Source organism: Gasterosteus aculeatus, chromosome 13 (assembly GCF_964276395.1).
Source record: "Gasterosteus aculeatus chromosome 13, fGasAcu3.hap1.1, whole genome shotgun sequence".
Taxonomy (NCBI): domain Eukaryota; kingdom Metazoa; phylum Chordata; class Actinopteri; order Perciformes; family Gasterosteidae; genus Gasterosteus; species Gasterosteus aculeatus.
In genome coordinates, this window is record NC_135701.1 from 22,481,830 (window position 1) to 22,496,093 (window position 14,264).

Genomic DNA, 14,264 nt, shown 5'->3' on the forward strand with positions numbered 1-14,264 from the left:
GTTGGTCTTTGAACCTCTTTGGCGTGCGAGCGCGTGAGCAGGACGAGCGGCTGATGTCACCTCGCGTGAGACTTTACAGTCATTTAAACTCCCCGTTTGTTTGTTATCGGCGTGTTTGTCAGCCGCGCCGGTTTGGACGCAATTAGCTGCTGTTGTTGTTGTTGTTGTCTGTGAGCTAGCCGACAAGCTACAGTAAGCTAACCCTACTAGCCGGCTAGCACGTTAACCACTTTCAATACAATGTGACAAACAAACCAAGCAAACGGCTCCTCTTCTCCTGCAGGAGCTCCTTCACACAATGACTCCCACTCGGTTCTATTTTAAATAAATTAAATACATTTAAAGTAAATCCTTTCGGACCGGAAGCCTCGTTTCATGCCGCTAAATGCTGAAAAAGTCTCAAATGTGACTCTATCGACACCAGCTGGCCGTCCGTCCACGGGCCGATCTAACGACGTCCCCGTTTTCAGCACTTTGTGCCGTTATTTTTCTCTCCTGATCAAGAAGCTGCGGAGCTTCGTCACGATGCGGCGACTCTTGACCAGAGTCCTGAACCGGGTTCTGCTGAGCGGGCCGGTCGCCCCGGCGATGCGCGTCGAGGCGGAGATGCACACGGAGGGCCGCCGGAGGCTGGTGAGTGAGAGAGCTCCCCACATCTGCATCGACCTCCACACATCTGCATCGACCTCCTCACATCTGCATCGGGTCCACTGCTCCGTGGCTCCTGTCAGCAACCTGACCAAACGCGTCCACACGCCTGATGGACAAAGTATCCATCCCATAATATACGTTTAAAGGCTCTGCCTGGATCCGTCTCCTGTCACGTCTATAGTGGCCGTGTGTTTCATCGGCTGCATTCTGAGCGCGTGTCATATGTCCTGTGTCGGCCTTAAATGGATGGGTTGTAGAATGGAGTCTGGTGGCTCTTCCTCTCGGCTCCTCACTATCTTTAAAGGGGCAGTTTGCACAATGGGATCAACCACAGACAAAATATGATAATCAAGTACTATAACATTCAATTTTTAATAATCTGTCATTCTCTTAGTTAAGTCCCATTCAAACAAATACAAGCTGTGGTGTGTGGAGGCGGCGCACAATGTGTGCAGTGTGTCAGCAGCTATGGAGTCTGACGCGACGCGTGCAACAGCACCGTCAGCACCATCAGTACCGTCAGCACCATCAGTACCATCAGTGCCATCAGCACCATCAGTACCGTCAGTGCCAGGCGGCGGCTGCACATCTCTTGTTTTAGAGGAACATCTGGCCGTGTAGAAGCAGTCGTTCCTGAAGCTTTTCTTTGAATGTGTGTCGACCTCATGAGGCTAAAAGAAGCACAACGGAGTCTGTAAGGAGGAGGACAACGTTCTATACGGACCAGCTCACAGCGCTGCACCAAAAATACACAACAGAAATAAAAACATTTATGCATTTTAAGCGTCATTTAAAGTTTGGAGAACAAAAAACAAAATCTGCAACATGTGTCAGACTTTAAAGTGGATGAAATCATTGTTTCATGCTGCATTTATTTATTTGTGTATCTTCACCGAGGTTCTCAGAATGTGGTCGAAACAAAGAAAAACACAATATACGTATTAAAGATACATTAAAAGAAATGCAAAGATAATATACGAAATAATAGACTAAATCACCAGAAGAGCTCAATAATCTTGAGTCATGTACGTGAGTTATGTACATTTTACATGTATATGTTGTATTCATAGCATAATAACGTTGCTCGTGTCCCAGGTGGTGGGGTTGGGCAACCCGGGCATGGAGGGCACCCGGCACAGCGTCGGCATGGCGGTGCTCGGCGCGCTCGCCGCCCGGCTCGGCGCCGCCGACCGTTGGCGCGGCGACGGGCGCGTGTCCGGCGAGGTGGTGGTGTCAGAGGTGGAGCGGACGCACGTGGTGCTGCTCCGCCCGCGGCTGCTGATGAACGTCAACGGCGTGTCGGTGGCCAAAGCGGGTGAGGTCATTATTATTATTATTATTTTACAGTTCGTTTAGTTTATTTATATCCTGAAGCTGCTCCCACTGCTGGGTCTATAGATTGACTATAACTGTAAATAGACTATAGACTATAAATAACTAAATAGACTATAGATAGACCATAGACTATAAATAGACTATAAATAACTATAAATAGACTTTAGATAGACTATAAATAACTACACTATAGATAGACTATAAATAACTATGACTAGACTAAATAACTATAAATAGACCATAAATAACTATAGATAGACTATAAATAACTATAATAGACTATAAATAACTATAAATAAACTATAGATAGACTATACATAACTATGACTAGACTAAATAACTATAAATAGACCATAAATAGACTATAAATAACTATAAATAGACTACATATAGACTATAAATAACGATGACTAGACTAAATAACTATAAATAGACCATAAATAGACTACATATAGACTATAAATAACGATGACTAGACTAAATAACTATAAATAGACTATAGATAGACTATAGAAACATCTGGGTGGATGTTGGAAGGAATCTGATGTCATGTGACCTAAACTCTGCCTTTGTGCGTCCCAGCTGGTAAATTTGGTATCAAGCCCGAGGACATCGTGCTGGTCCACGACGAGCTGGACAAGCCTCTGGGGAAAGTGGTCATCAAGCACGGAGGAAGTGCCAGGTGGGTTTCCTGCTTCCTACTTCCTGTTTCCTGCTTCCTGTCGCCAGGTTTCTTTTCTGGGTCCGTTTTATCTCATGAAGGTTCCTCGCTGAAGTATCTAAGTGTCCTTTGTGACAAAAGCTGTCTGACTCCACTAGGAGGTAGGAAGGAAAGGTGCTTCAATGCTTCCTTTATTCGCTCCTTTAGCATAGGAAACTCTGGACTGTCCTTAATCAAAGGATAGTAGATCATTCCCACAATGCCTTGCGGCGGCAACAATCCAGACAGACTTGTTGAAATTTGAACAATGCTTTATTATAACAGGCATAAATATTTATATTGCCAAGTTGTTTGGGGCTTGGACTCCATCCTGCCGTAGGACCAGGGGCCGGGATGCCGAGACCCTGACGAGGCGTGTCCCCCCCTTTGGGAGTCCAGACCCTGGTGGTAAAGGATAAGTTGCTCCTCATATGCCAGGTTCTGCTGTCGGTCGGAGGTGTCAGGGGGGGCGGGTTGCGTGCTGACATGACAACTGACAGCAAACGAGAGGGGAACGCTTTTTAACGTTTACCTGCACCGATGCAGTTGGTTCACGGTAACGACCCCCACGTCTGGTTGGCTGGTGCTTCCCGGCCCCGCCCCCAATCAGCTGGCCGTGACCCCCCAGGGAGAGAGGAGGCCACCAGGGAACCGGTCTTCCTGACTGAGCTTCCTGTATATCGTGTGAGGTGTAGAGATGAACATAATCACAGATGTAATAAATAGTGGGATTCTTAATGTAACATGTTGTGCAATAAAATGTCTCAGCTGTTTAAAGGTTCCAGTAAGGATGTGAAGTGACCTTTGACCCCATGTCGTCTCTCAGAGGTCACAACGGCGTCCGTTCCTGTGTCGACTGTCTGCAGACGGATGTGAGTGACGCTCCACTGGTTTGATGTGAAGCCGCGTGTTTAAGAGACAATTATGTTAATTGTGTACAACGTTAATTAATGTGTGTTTATGTTGTTAAAACGTCCCCGTCTCCCTCGCAGGTGATGCTCCGCCTCCGCGTCGGGATCGGGCGCCCGCAGGGGAAGACGCCGGTGGAGCGGCACGTCCTCGGCCGCTTCTCCTCGGAGGAGAGGAAGGTCCTGGAGTCCGTTCTGGAGCAGAGCGTGGACCTCCTCCTCGCCCAGCTCTCCCCCCCTCCCTCCGCCTCCTCCTCGCCAGCAGGGGGCGGGAGGGAGAGCTCCAAGACGTGAAGCTCTGGCAGGGAGAAGACCTTCACCATTTCAGAATAAAAGTCTCCTCTGTGCAGCACATCTGATGAAACAAACCAGGGATTTGCTCAACACCTGTTTGTTCATTTATTCTCCATAAATTAAAGAGACTGAAATTAAGTCTCTAGATATTTATTTTATAACTCAAGGCTCAATTTCTCCTCTTTTGTGAACAAAACATATAGTTTCCATCTCATTCTCCTCCTCATCTCATCCTGCTCTCCTTTATCTCATCCTCCTCTCCTCAACTCATCCTCCAGCTCATCCTCCTCTCCTCATCCTCATCTCCTCCTTTCTTCATCCTCCTCTCAACTCATCCTCCAGCTCATCCTCCTCATCTCATTCTCCTCCTCATCTCATCCTGCTCTCCTTTATCTCATCCTCCTCTCCTCAACTCATCCTCCAGCTCATTCTCCTCCTCTCCTCATCCTCCTCATCTCCATCTCATTCTCCTCCTCATCTCATCCTTCTCTCCTGAACTCATCCTCCAGCTCATCCTGCTCTCCTTTATCTCATCCTCCTCTCCTCAACTCATCCTCCTCCTCTCCATCTCATTCTCCTCCTCATCTCATCCTCCTCAACTCATCCTCCTCATCTCATCCTCATCTTTCCATCTCATCCTCCTTGATTGTGGCTTTTTTGGCTAAAAAAACAAATAAACCCAACAACCACATTGCCCCCCGTCCCCCCTCCTCTTTTCCCAATTGCCCCACTAATTACGCTCCTCATCCATTAGGCGTCTTTAATGAGTTGCTTCCAGTCAAGAGGCGCTGTGCTTTCTCTCACTCAGCAGAGGATACCGGAGGGCAGGTGGGGGGGCACCAACCCCCCCCCCCCCCCCCCCCCCCCCCCCCCCCACAAGGGAAGAGCATATAAAAGAGTGGAAAAGAGGCCGCTGAAGGAGGACCATCGATACAAAGGAGGTCGTAGATTGCGATGGAGCTCGAGGAAGAAAGGCCAGAAACAAAAGGGAGCCAAACATTGTCCGAGTCCCTCTGTCCCTCAGTCACAAAGGCTGCAGGGGACACACTTGTGGAGACGAGGTGGAGGGGGGGGGCACAAAGGGAACTCCTTCACACAAACACACTCTTAAACCCCCCCCCCCTCCCCTCTTTCCCAGCACCTCCTCCTTGCCGGTCAGCGAGCTTCACCACGCGGCTCTCAATGACTGTTTTTCTACAGCAGGTCAGAGGTCGCCGGACACCTGGACCCTAAAATTTATTCAAGAATGGGACCTCCAACCTTAGCCCCCCCCCGCCCTCCCGGCGGGCCCGTTGGGGGGTCTTCCCACAGTCGTGCTCACTAAACGAAAGAAAGCTCAAAGCTCCAAATGACGGACTCGTACTGTCGCAAACCGTAAAACAGCGCAGCCGTCTTGTGATTGTACTTTTACAACGTTAATGTAAAAATGATTTATGCGTCTCCAGTGCCCCCCCCCTCTCCTCATGCCACGCCCCCTTCTGGGATCTGGGCCTCCTGTGTGGCGGCACTGCTGAACTGGTCACACCTTTCTTGGTAATCGTGCGGGTCGATTTGTGATCATTGACCAATTAAAAAACATTTATTTTACTGTTTTTGAATTATCACCCAGGATTAGCCTAGTTTAGCCTAGCTTAGCCTATCTTAGCCCAAACACTGGAAGCAGGGGGAACTGCTAGCCTAGCTTCATAGAAAGAGAAACAAATTCACATTTCAGAGACCTGTAAATTCTTTGATTTGACCTTTTTATTATTATTTTGTTTTCACTGCATATTTTATTGGGATTTTTCATCAATATATATATATTTTTTTAAACGGATTTATTAAGCAATGCAGAAGATGACTTCCTGATTGTTGAACTTAATGTAACTTGTTAATTGATTTCACAGTTTTATTTGAGTTATGATCACGTGGTACAATGATTATGTAATTTGTGTAATAAGTGTTCTAAGGACATATATTCTTAAAGGACTTTTTATTTTTTATGATCCTATGAGTAAAAAAAAACAATGGGTTCATTTAAATAAAAGAATTATGTCTCATTCACATCACATGATATTCATCTGTGAACATGTATGACACACCTGAACTTTATAATAATTACTTTTGTTCAATGCCGACTAATCATAAAACGAAATAAAGTGTTTTAACATTGAAACAGTTCAATAAAAATACTTCAAGAACATCTTGTTTTAATATCTATTTCCTTTAAACGAATGATTAAAAGCTTTCTACTTTTTAAATGAATTTCGTTTGTGTGAGTTTATATTAAATGAATGCCATCATCACCTCCGACTGTGTGTGTGTGTGTGTGTGTGTGTGTAACATTACAGTGTCTGTAGGTTAACAGGGTTTCGATTGTAATTGAAAATGACGAAAAAACAAAAAAAGAGAAATAGAATGAGACCCTTGTGTCTTTAAAAGGTTTGTTGGTCCTCTCTGTGTCTCTGTGCAGATTCATTACTTCTCTTCTTGCACAATGGGCATGTATCATCACCCCCCCCCCCCCCCCCCCCCCCCCCCTCCCCGCGGTGTGGTTGCGTGCGCGTGCCCGTGTGAATGTGTGTGCGTGTCTTATTCAGGTCTCAGTACCAAGAGCGGACCGTCCTCACTGCGTGTCCCCCGGGCGATGACACGGACGCACCGGGGCTCGTTGTCGGAGGAGCCCCAGAAAAAAGCCCCCCAAGATCGGCCAGTGAGAGAGAGGTCGGGAGGAGGGAGGGAGGAGGGAGGGAGGAGGGAGGGAGGAGGGAGGACAGGGAGCGGACAGAAGGGGACCGGCGGCGGCGGTTGTGACGCCCCCCCCCCCCCCCCCCGGCGACCATCCAGGAGGGCGGAGAGAGAAGCGTCCAGCCTGCGCTCCATCACCACCGTCTTCCCGCAGGAGGAGCACGAACTACGCGCGGAGGAGCAGGTGCACCACCACGCGACCTGCAACCCCCCAACACACACACACACACACACACGCGCGCGCGCGCACGCCTTCTTCTTCGTGCAGCAGAAAGGAGCTTGCAGACGGTATTTGAACCTTCTTTCTTATTTTTCACAAGAGGAAGAGAGATGCGTCCTAACGTGGCGAAGAGGAGGAGAGCAGCTGCTCTGATTCACGGGATCCCTCGTTTCATTTTTCAAAAGTTGTGTCCTCAGATTGTGTTTTTCCTGTTGGGACTCTTCCCGATGAAGAGAAGGCTCATTAGTTGGGACTCTTCCTGATGAAGAGGAGGCTCATTAGTTGGGACTCTTCCTGATGAAGAGGAGGCTCATTAGTTGGGACTCTTCCCGGTGAAGAGGAGGCTCATTAGCGGCTGTGATTGCATAATAAGGCCTCTGAAGCGGGAGGAGACTGTGTATGTATGCATGGCTATAGGTGTGATCTGTAGATGTATCTGTAGATACATGGAGATCTGTGGATCTGTAGATGTATCTGTAGATCTGTGGATCTGTAGATGTATCTGTAGATACATGGAGATCTGTGGATCTGTAGATGTATCTGTAGATACATGGAGATCTGTGGATCTGTAGATGTATCTGTAGATACATGGAGATCTGTGGATCTGTAGATGTATCTGTGGATACATGGAGATCTGTGGATCTGTAGATGTATCTGTAGATACATGGAGATCTGTGGATCTGTAGATGTATCTGTGGATACATGGAGATCTGTGGATCTGTAGATGTATCTGTAGATACATGGAGATCTGTGGATCTGTAGATGTATCTGTGGATACATGGAGATCTGTGGATCTGTAGATGTATCTGTGGATACATGGAGATCTGTGGATCTGTAGATGTATCTGTAGATACATGGAGATCTGTGGATCTGTAGATGTCCAGGTCTTCTGAGCTCTAGCTGCTGATTGTCCAAACGCAATTCTTGTAAAATCTCAAATGCAAACCCGAGAATTGTGCCTGGACATCTGTCGCTGGTCGCTCCTCTTCCACCGGCAGCAACATGCACGTCAGTAAGTTCTTTTGAGCATCTTTTTCTCTATTTCGGTGTTTTTATTGTGATCGCGGTGTGTTCGCGCTCCTTTGGCTGACGGCCATCGGGATGCGACCCGGGGACAGAAGAGTGTCCTCAAGCAGAGACAACTTGTTGGAGTGAGACTAATATTCACTCTTTTCCTGCAGGTTTATTTCGCTCCACTGGGGAGCTTTTGTTGCCGCCTTTTGTTGGCGTTTTGGGGGATTATAATTAGCATAATTCTCCAGGAATGTATCATTTTAATTTTGTTTAACAAACCGTGACCTTTTTTCAAGCCTCGTGACCCTTTGATAAAAAGAAGATGCCATTACAAGCCAATAAAGAGGAATTCGTTTGTGTTGTTTCTACTGTTGGTGAATAATAAAGAATTAATCATCTTTGATCATCAGCTTTTATTTTTTTTTATTTTTTTTTACGGTTAATTTTGTATTTGTTGTTCGGGTTGTTATCGTGCATGTGCATTTCTTGAAAGGTTGAGCAGGTTAAATGCTTGAAAATAACTAAATTATTGCATTTCTTTTTTTTAATTCTTTGTGGAAACATGCCGCATGTTTAGTATTTTTGGGAGTTTCAATCACGTGACCAAAAGATGCAGAAAATCGTATTTTCTCTGAAATTAACTGCTTTATCTGTTTTCAGAAAAATAAAATTCACTATATGACTGGAAAAAAACGACCTGATAATTAATTGTGATTGATATTTAAAATGTTCAAACCATATTTGTCATATTGAAATTCCGTGTTTTACATATTTCTTTTAGAATTAGTTTAAATATATTTGAAGTGAAACATTTTCCTGAAGATATTAGATGTTGTTTGGAGTCCTTGTGAAGCAGGAATCTGAAGGCTCGTCGGTAAACCGAACCCTCCCTTTGACTTCGGCCTCCCGCGCGCTCCACACAGGGGTCTGTTTGATTTTTACACCGCGGCCTCAGCCGGGCTCGGATGCTTCGGGGTCTTCTCGATTTGCTGCTGTGATCCGTCCTCCGCGCGACGCCCGAGGAGCGGCTCAGCGGGTTCAAGTAAAGAGGTTTTCTGTTGACGGAGTGCCAGTGAACGCACCACCACGAAGAGACGCGTCTGCGCTCACTGAACGAAATAATCCAGAACTCAAACGACGTCCCCAAAAAATCTAAAATGTTGAACATTTGTTGAACATAAAATTTTAATACACAAATATAATTTCAAAGGTTTGATTTAAAGAATTATGGCAACATACAAATCAGAATACTCGGTTATTTCTTATTATCTTATTAGAGGTTATCGCTTTTTTGGTCATTGTAGAACATAAAAGTGAGCAGAAAGTTTAAAACAACATAAACAATCTCCTCATATTGTTATTTATTTTCCAAGAGGCTTGAACATTAAGAGAGAAGAAAGAATTATTCAGTAACTCACCTGAAAGTCAAAGTCTTAAATAAAACAACTAACCCAGTGAGTGTCTGAGGGCCCCGAGCCAGAGGTTGGGAACCTCTGTCTTACAACAATATTTAAGCAACAAAATAACAAAACAATCAAGACAAAACCCGTTTTATATGTACACAAATATGTAAATGTGTAAATATATATATATATATATATATATATATATATATATATATATATATATATATATGTGTGTGCGTGTGTATGTGTGTGTGTGTGTGTGTGTGTGTGTGTGTGTGTGTGTGCGCGCATGCAGATGTTATTCCGTTCAACATAAATCAAAGTTGAGGTGATTTGTTTTGTTCAGTCATTTTATATTTAAAAACTCCAAAAAATATTCATTAAAAATCTCCCAAATTACAATAGTGTTTGTATGAAGACAAAAGGATTGTGATTGAAGACAACGACGTGTTTCATGAGCTCAGAGGTGAAGCTGCTCTTCAGTCCGTCAGAGAGCAATCAATGGTATTGATGGTATTAATGGCTATAATGATATTTAAGGTATTGGTGGTATTGATGGTTATAATGGTGTTGGTGGTATTGATGGTTATAATGGTATTTAACGTATTAGTGGTATTGATGGTTATAATGGTATTGAACGCATTGGTGGTATTGATTGTATTAATGGTATTGATGGTATTAATGGTATTGGTGTATTGATGGTTATAATGGTATTGAACGCATTGGTGGTATTGATTGTATTAATGGTATTGATGGTTATAATGGTATTGAACGTATTGATGGTATTGATGGTGTTGTTGATGTGATTACAGACGTCGACGCAGCGCTGAAACCTTTCATAAACCCAGTTTCCACTTCCTGTTTTGGCTTCCATGTTGACCTTTCCAGGTCATTCACTTCCTCCTCCTCCTCCTCCTCCTCCTCCTCTTCCTCCTCCTCCTCCCGCCACCACAGTCATGTGCCACCATGACACGAGCGCGCACGCCGCCGCAAAGCAAAGACAGGGAGGATGGAGGAGGACATAAAGGGAGGGGAACCGGATGTGGGCGGTGAGGAGGGGGCATCACATCACAACCTCCCTCCCTACCTTCCTTCCTTCTTTCTTTCCTTCCTTCCTTCCTTCCTTCCTTCCTTCCTCCATCCCTCCTCTACCATCACACACAGCAGCATCTTAGGAAAGCTGCACCAGGATCTGTCGCTGGAAAATGACCTTCCGGCTCCACCAGCGCGGCGCCTCGATGAGCCACGAGCGAGGACGCCATTGGTGTGTGTTTGTGTGCACAAGTGCGTTTGCGTGTAAGTGTGTGTGTGTGTGTGTGTTTGTGTGAGTGTTGTTTGGATAAAAAACTCATGTGTATTCTCCACATTGTCCACGGGTACCGCTGGAGGCGACTCGCCACCGAAACTGAAACGAGTTAAACATCACACAGACACACACATGGACACACACACACACACACGAAGACATGACAATCGGCCATGTTTGACGAAAACTGACATGCGTCTCCTCTGTAATGATTGAGATCAGAATCCCCCATTACACACACACAAACACATATCATGCACACGCACACACATGCACACACACACTCTTACACACACACACACAGACACACACACTGCACCAATATTCGGCGCCAGCTGCGGTCCAGCCGGGCCGCTGTGACATCACCGCCTCCTCCTCCCTCCCGGCCAATCGTCTGCTTCTGCTTATTTGAGGCGTCGTCTCCCGGCGGTTTGCGGTAAAATGTTGGATGTCTTCATAACTCATCAGCACACAAGGCGAGGTCAAACGCAGGTCAATGATGCTGGTTTGGAGGCGGAGCTCCACCACGGCGGGTACGAGGCAGTCGACTCCCTAAATTTGCAATATTTTGAACACTATCATGCAAACGAGGTGCAGGTCAAACGGTGAAACTTTGGTCTTTTTTTCTACGTGGACACATTAGGGACATTTTGGACACAAGCCAGACGCGGCAGGCTGGCGTCTTCCTGCGAAAAATAACACAAAGAACGATCTCTTCTTCACCGTAACTATCTTTTTCCTGTGAAGCTAGTGGCATTAGCAGCTAGCAGATAGTGGTGCTAGCAGCTAGTGGTATTAGCAGCTAGTGGTACTAGCAGATAGTGGTGCTAGCACCTAGTGGTGCTAGCAGCTAGTGGTGCTAGCAGCTAGTGGTATTAGCAGCTAGTGGTACTAGCAGATAGTGGTGCTAGCAGCTAGTGGTGCTAGCAGCTAGTGGTATTAGCAGCTAGTGGTACTAGCGGATCATGGTACTAGCAGATAGTGGTATTAGCAGCTAGTGGTACTAGCAGATAGTGGTGCTAGCAGCTAGTGGTATTAGCAGCTAGTGGTGCTAGCAGCTAGTGGTATTAGCAGATAGTGGTGCTAGCAGCTAGTGGTATTAGCAGATGGTGGTATTAGCAGATGGTGGTGCTAGCAGCTAGTGGTACTAGCAGATGGTGGTGCTAGCAGCTAGTGGTACTAGCAGTTGGTGGTGCTAGCAGCTAATGGTACTAGCAGATGGTGGTGCTAGCAGCTAGTGGTACTAGCAGATGGTGGTGCTAGCAGCTAATGGTACTAGCAGATGGTGGTGCTAGCAGCTAGTGGTACTAGCAGTTGGTGGTGCTAACGTCTGTGACTTCTTAAACATCTGACCTCATTCATCCTCACTCACATCGATGTACTTTTAGAACAGTTGTCAGGAACCTGTGAAAAACCTCAGCATTAAATAGAACATACGATTCCACCAGAATCCACAATAGTTGAAATGCACTACATGAACAGATTCAGCAGGAATGCTAATTTACATCAGCTGTACAAAGGAGAAACAAACATGCATGCGTCTCAACTTAAAAGATTGCTGACCAAGTAGACTCTCCCAGAAGGCCGAGCGGCAGAGCAGCTGCAGGGCTGCAGCCGCTTTGCCTCTTTCGCCGTTATTACCATAATTTGCGGTGGGAAAGGAATCGCTCATCAATCAGAGGCGTTGGGAAAGTGACCACGCCAAAGACCCCGGGGCCGCTTGTTTGAGCAGCAGGCTGAGAGGGGTCAACCGGGGTCTGTGTGTGTGTGTGTGTGTGTGTGTGTGAGAGTGTGTTTAGTCATTAATCAAATCGGTTTGAAGAGCGCGAGAGGCCTTCATCCTCATCATCCTCCTCATCATCATCATCCTCCTTTACGGCCTTCGCACCCCATCTGACCACGGAACAGAGGCCAAGGTCAGCCTACTCCCCCCCCTCCATGAACCCCCCCCCACACACACACACCCCATCTCATCACCTCCCATCAGCCCTCTCCAGGAGACCCCCCCCCTCCCCCCCCCCTCCTCCTCGCCTCACATTCCCCGCGCTGCGTCCCCTTTGTCCACCTGTTGTCCCGGTGACTCGATTGCCACTGAGACCACCCCTCTGTGTGTGTGTGTGTGTGTGTGTGTGTGTGTGTTAGGGGGTCAGAGCAGGAGCTAAAATTACAGATAATCCCACAGAACACCAGCCGGGCCGTGACACCCTGCCCCACGCCCCCCCCCCCCCCCCCCCTACCCCTCCTCCTGCACAGCACCACCGGAGTCCATCACCTGTTGCACCTCTGTCCTCCGACGCAACATCTGCCTGTTGATCTTTCACCGTGGTCCTTCCTGCCCCTCGTCGTCCCGTTTCTCCCCCGTCCTGCCGGGAGGGGGGGGGGGGGCAGGGGGGGCTCAGGAATGCGAGGCGGAGAGCTGGTCCCAAACCGTCCCAAATGACTGCACACACAAAAAAGGATTTAACGCTTTGTCACAATTGTTCCCTCACACTCCGGTCCTGCACAAGACTCCCTAAGCCCCCCCTCACCCCTCACCCATCAACCCTAACCCAGCCCCTCATTGTATACGCCCCCCCACACACACAAACCCCCCCCGTCCTATCCTGACCCCGGCCGTGTGCATAAAAGACCCATCAGAAGTATCGCTGGCCACATTTACAAGTGAAAGAGGCCCAATAATGGAGGGAGGGAGGGGCACTCACAGATGTGGAGGTGGGGGGGTAGGGGCAGCGTCCCTTTGTTGTCCCCCCCCCCCACACAACCACTGATGGAGGGGAGGAAAGAAGCGAGGGCTCGGGACGAGGTGCAGAGGTAAAGCAAGGAGGTGGAAGTGTCTTTATTCACTCGATCTGTGGAATCAGAGGAGAAAAATTCAGTCCAACAGAGCGGCTGATCCAGATGTTCTGCAGGGAGCCTGAAAACAGCCCACTCGTCACGAGAGGTGTGTGCGTGTGTGCGTACATACATGTGCGTGTGTGTGCGTCCGTCTGCAGCTGGGCCTGCAGAGGCCTCTAAACTGACCTTTGGACCCCTCCTCATCCTCACGCCGCCCGTGAGGTGGTGGGGGGCTGGGTTAGGGGGGGCAATGAAGTCATCACGCCAGGGTGGCGGAGAGAGATGTGGCAGACAGGGAGGCGATGCGGTGCAGGAAACGTCACCTTCCTGCAGGTACGTGGAGAGCGAGTCGACGGGGGCGGAGTCAAAACCAACTTTTAACTTTAAAGTGATTTGAAGGAGAAGAATGATGAGAACAGAAAGAAGATGAGAAAAGAAAAGCTAAAGAAAGTTAAAGCTTCTGTCGTGCGTTTCCAGTGGGTTTGACCTGAAGGTCCACAAAAGACCTTTCAAGGTTTCATTAAAAGACTCGGCTGTGAAAACGATGGTCGGATCTTTATTGATATCCTGATTAAACAACATTCATTTGTTGTCACACTTCTGTGTTTCAAATCATCACAATGGAATAAAAACTGAAGTGTACAACACCTCTGGACCACCTGAGGTTTACTACCAAAAGTTTAATATGTGATGGACCATGAGAAGAGAAGAGGTCACCATGATGACACCCTCTGGCTGGTGGAATGCTGTTGGAGCTTGCAGTTTGATATGTTATCTGTCACCATCTTAGTTCATAGCCTCATAGAACATCATGAAAAGTCTTTGTAGAACATCATGAGAAGTCTTCACAGGACATTATGAGAAGTCT

The 14,264-nt window shown here is 47.1% G+C and overlaps 1 protein-coding gene across 1 annotated transcript; it reads left to right on the forward strand.

Moving 5' to 3' along the window:
- Nucleotides 1-226: 226 nt before the first annotated feature.
- On the forward strand, nt 227-6,070 carry ptrh1 (peptidyl-tRNA hydrolase 1 homolog). Its single transcript, XM_040194677.2, has 5 exons — nt 227-633; nt 1,747-1,966; nt 2,569-2,668; nt 3,513-3,558; nt 3,679-6,070. The coding sequence occupies exons 1-5, from the start codon at nt 376-378 to the stop codon at nt 3,886-3,888; spliced, it is 834 nt and encodes a 277-aa protein (XP_040050611.2). The 5' UTR covers nt 227-375; the 3' UTR covers nt 3,889-6,070.
- Nucleotides 6,071-14,264: the final 8,194 nt, after the last annotated feature.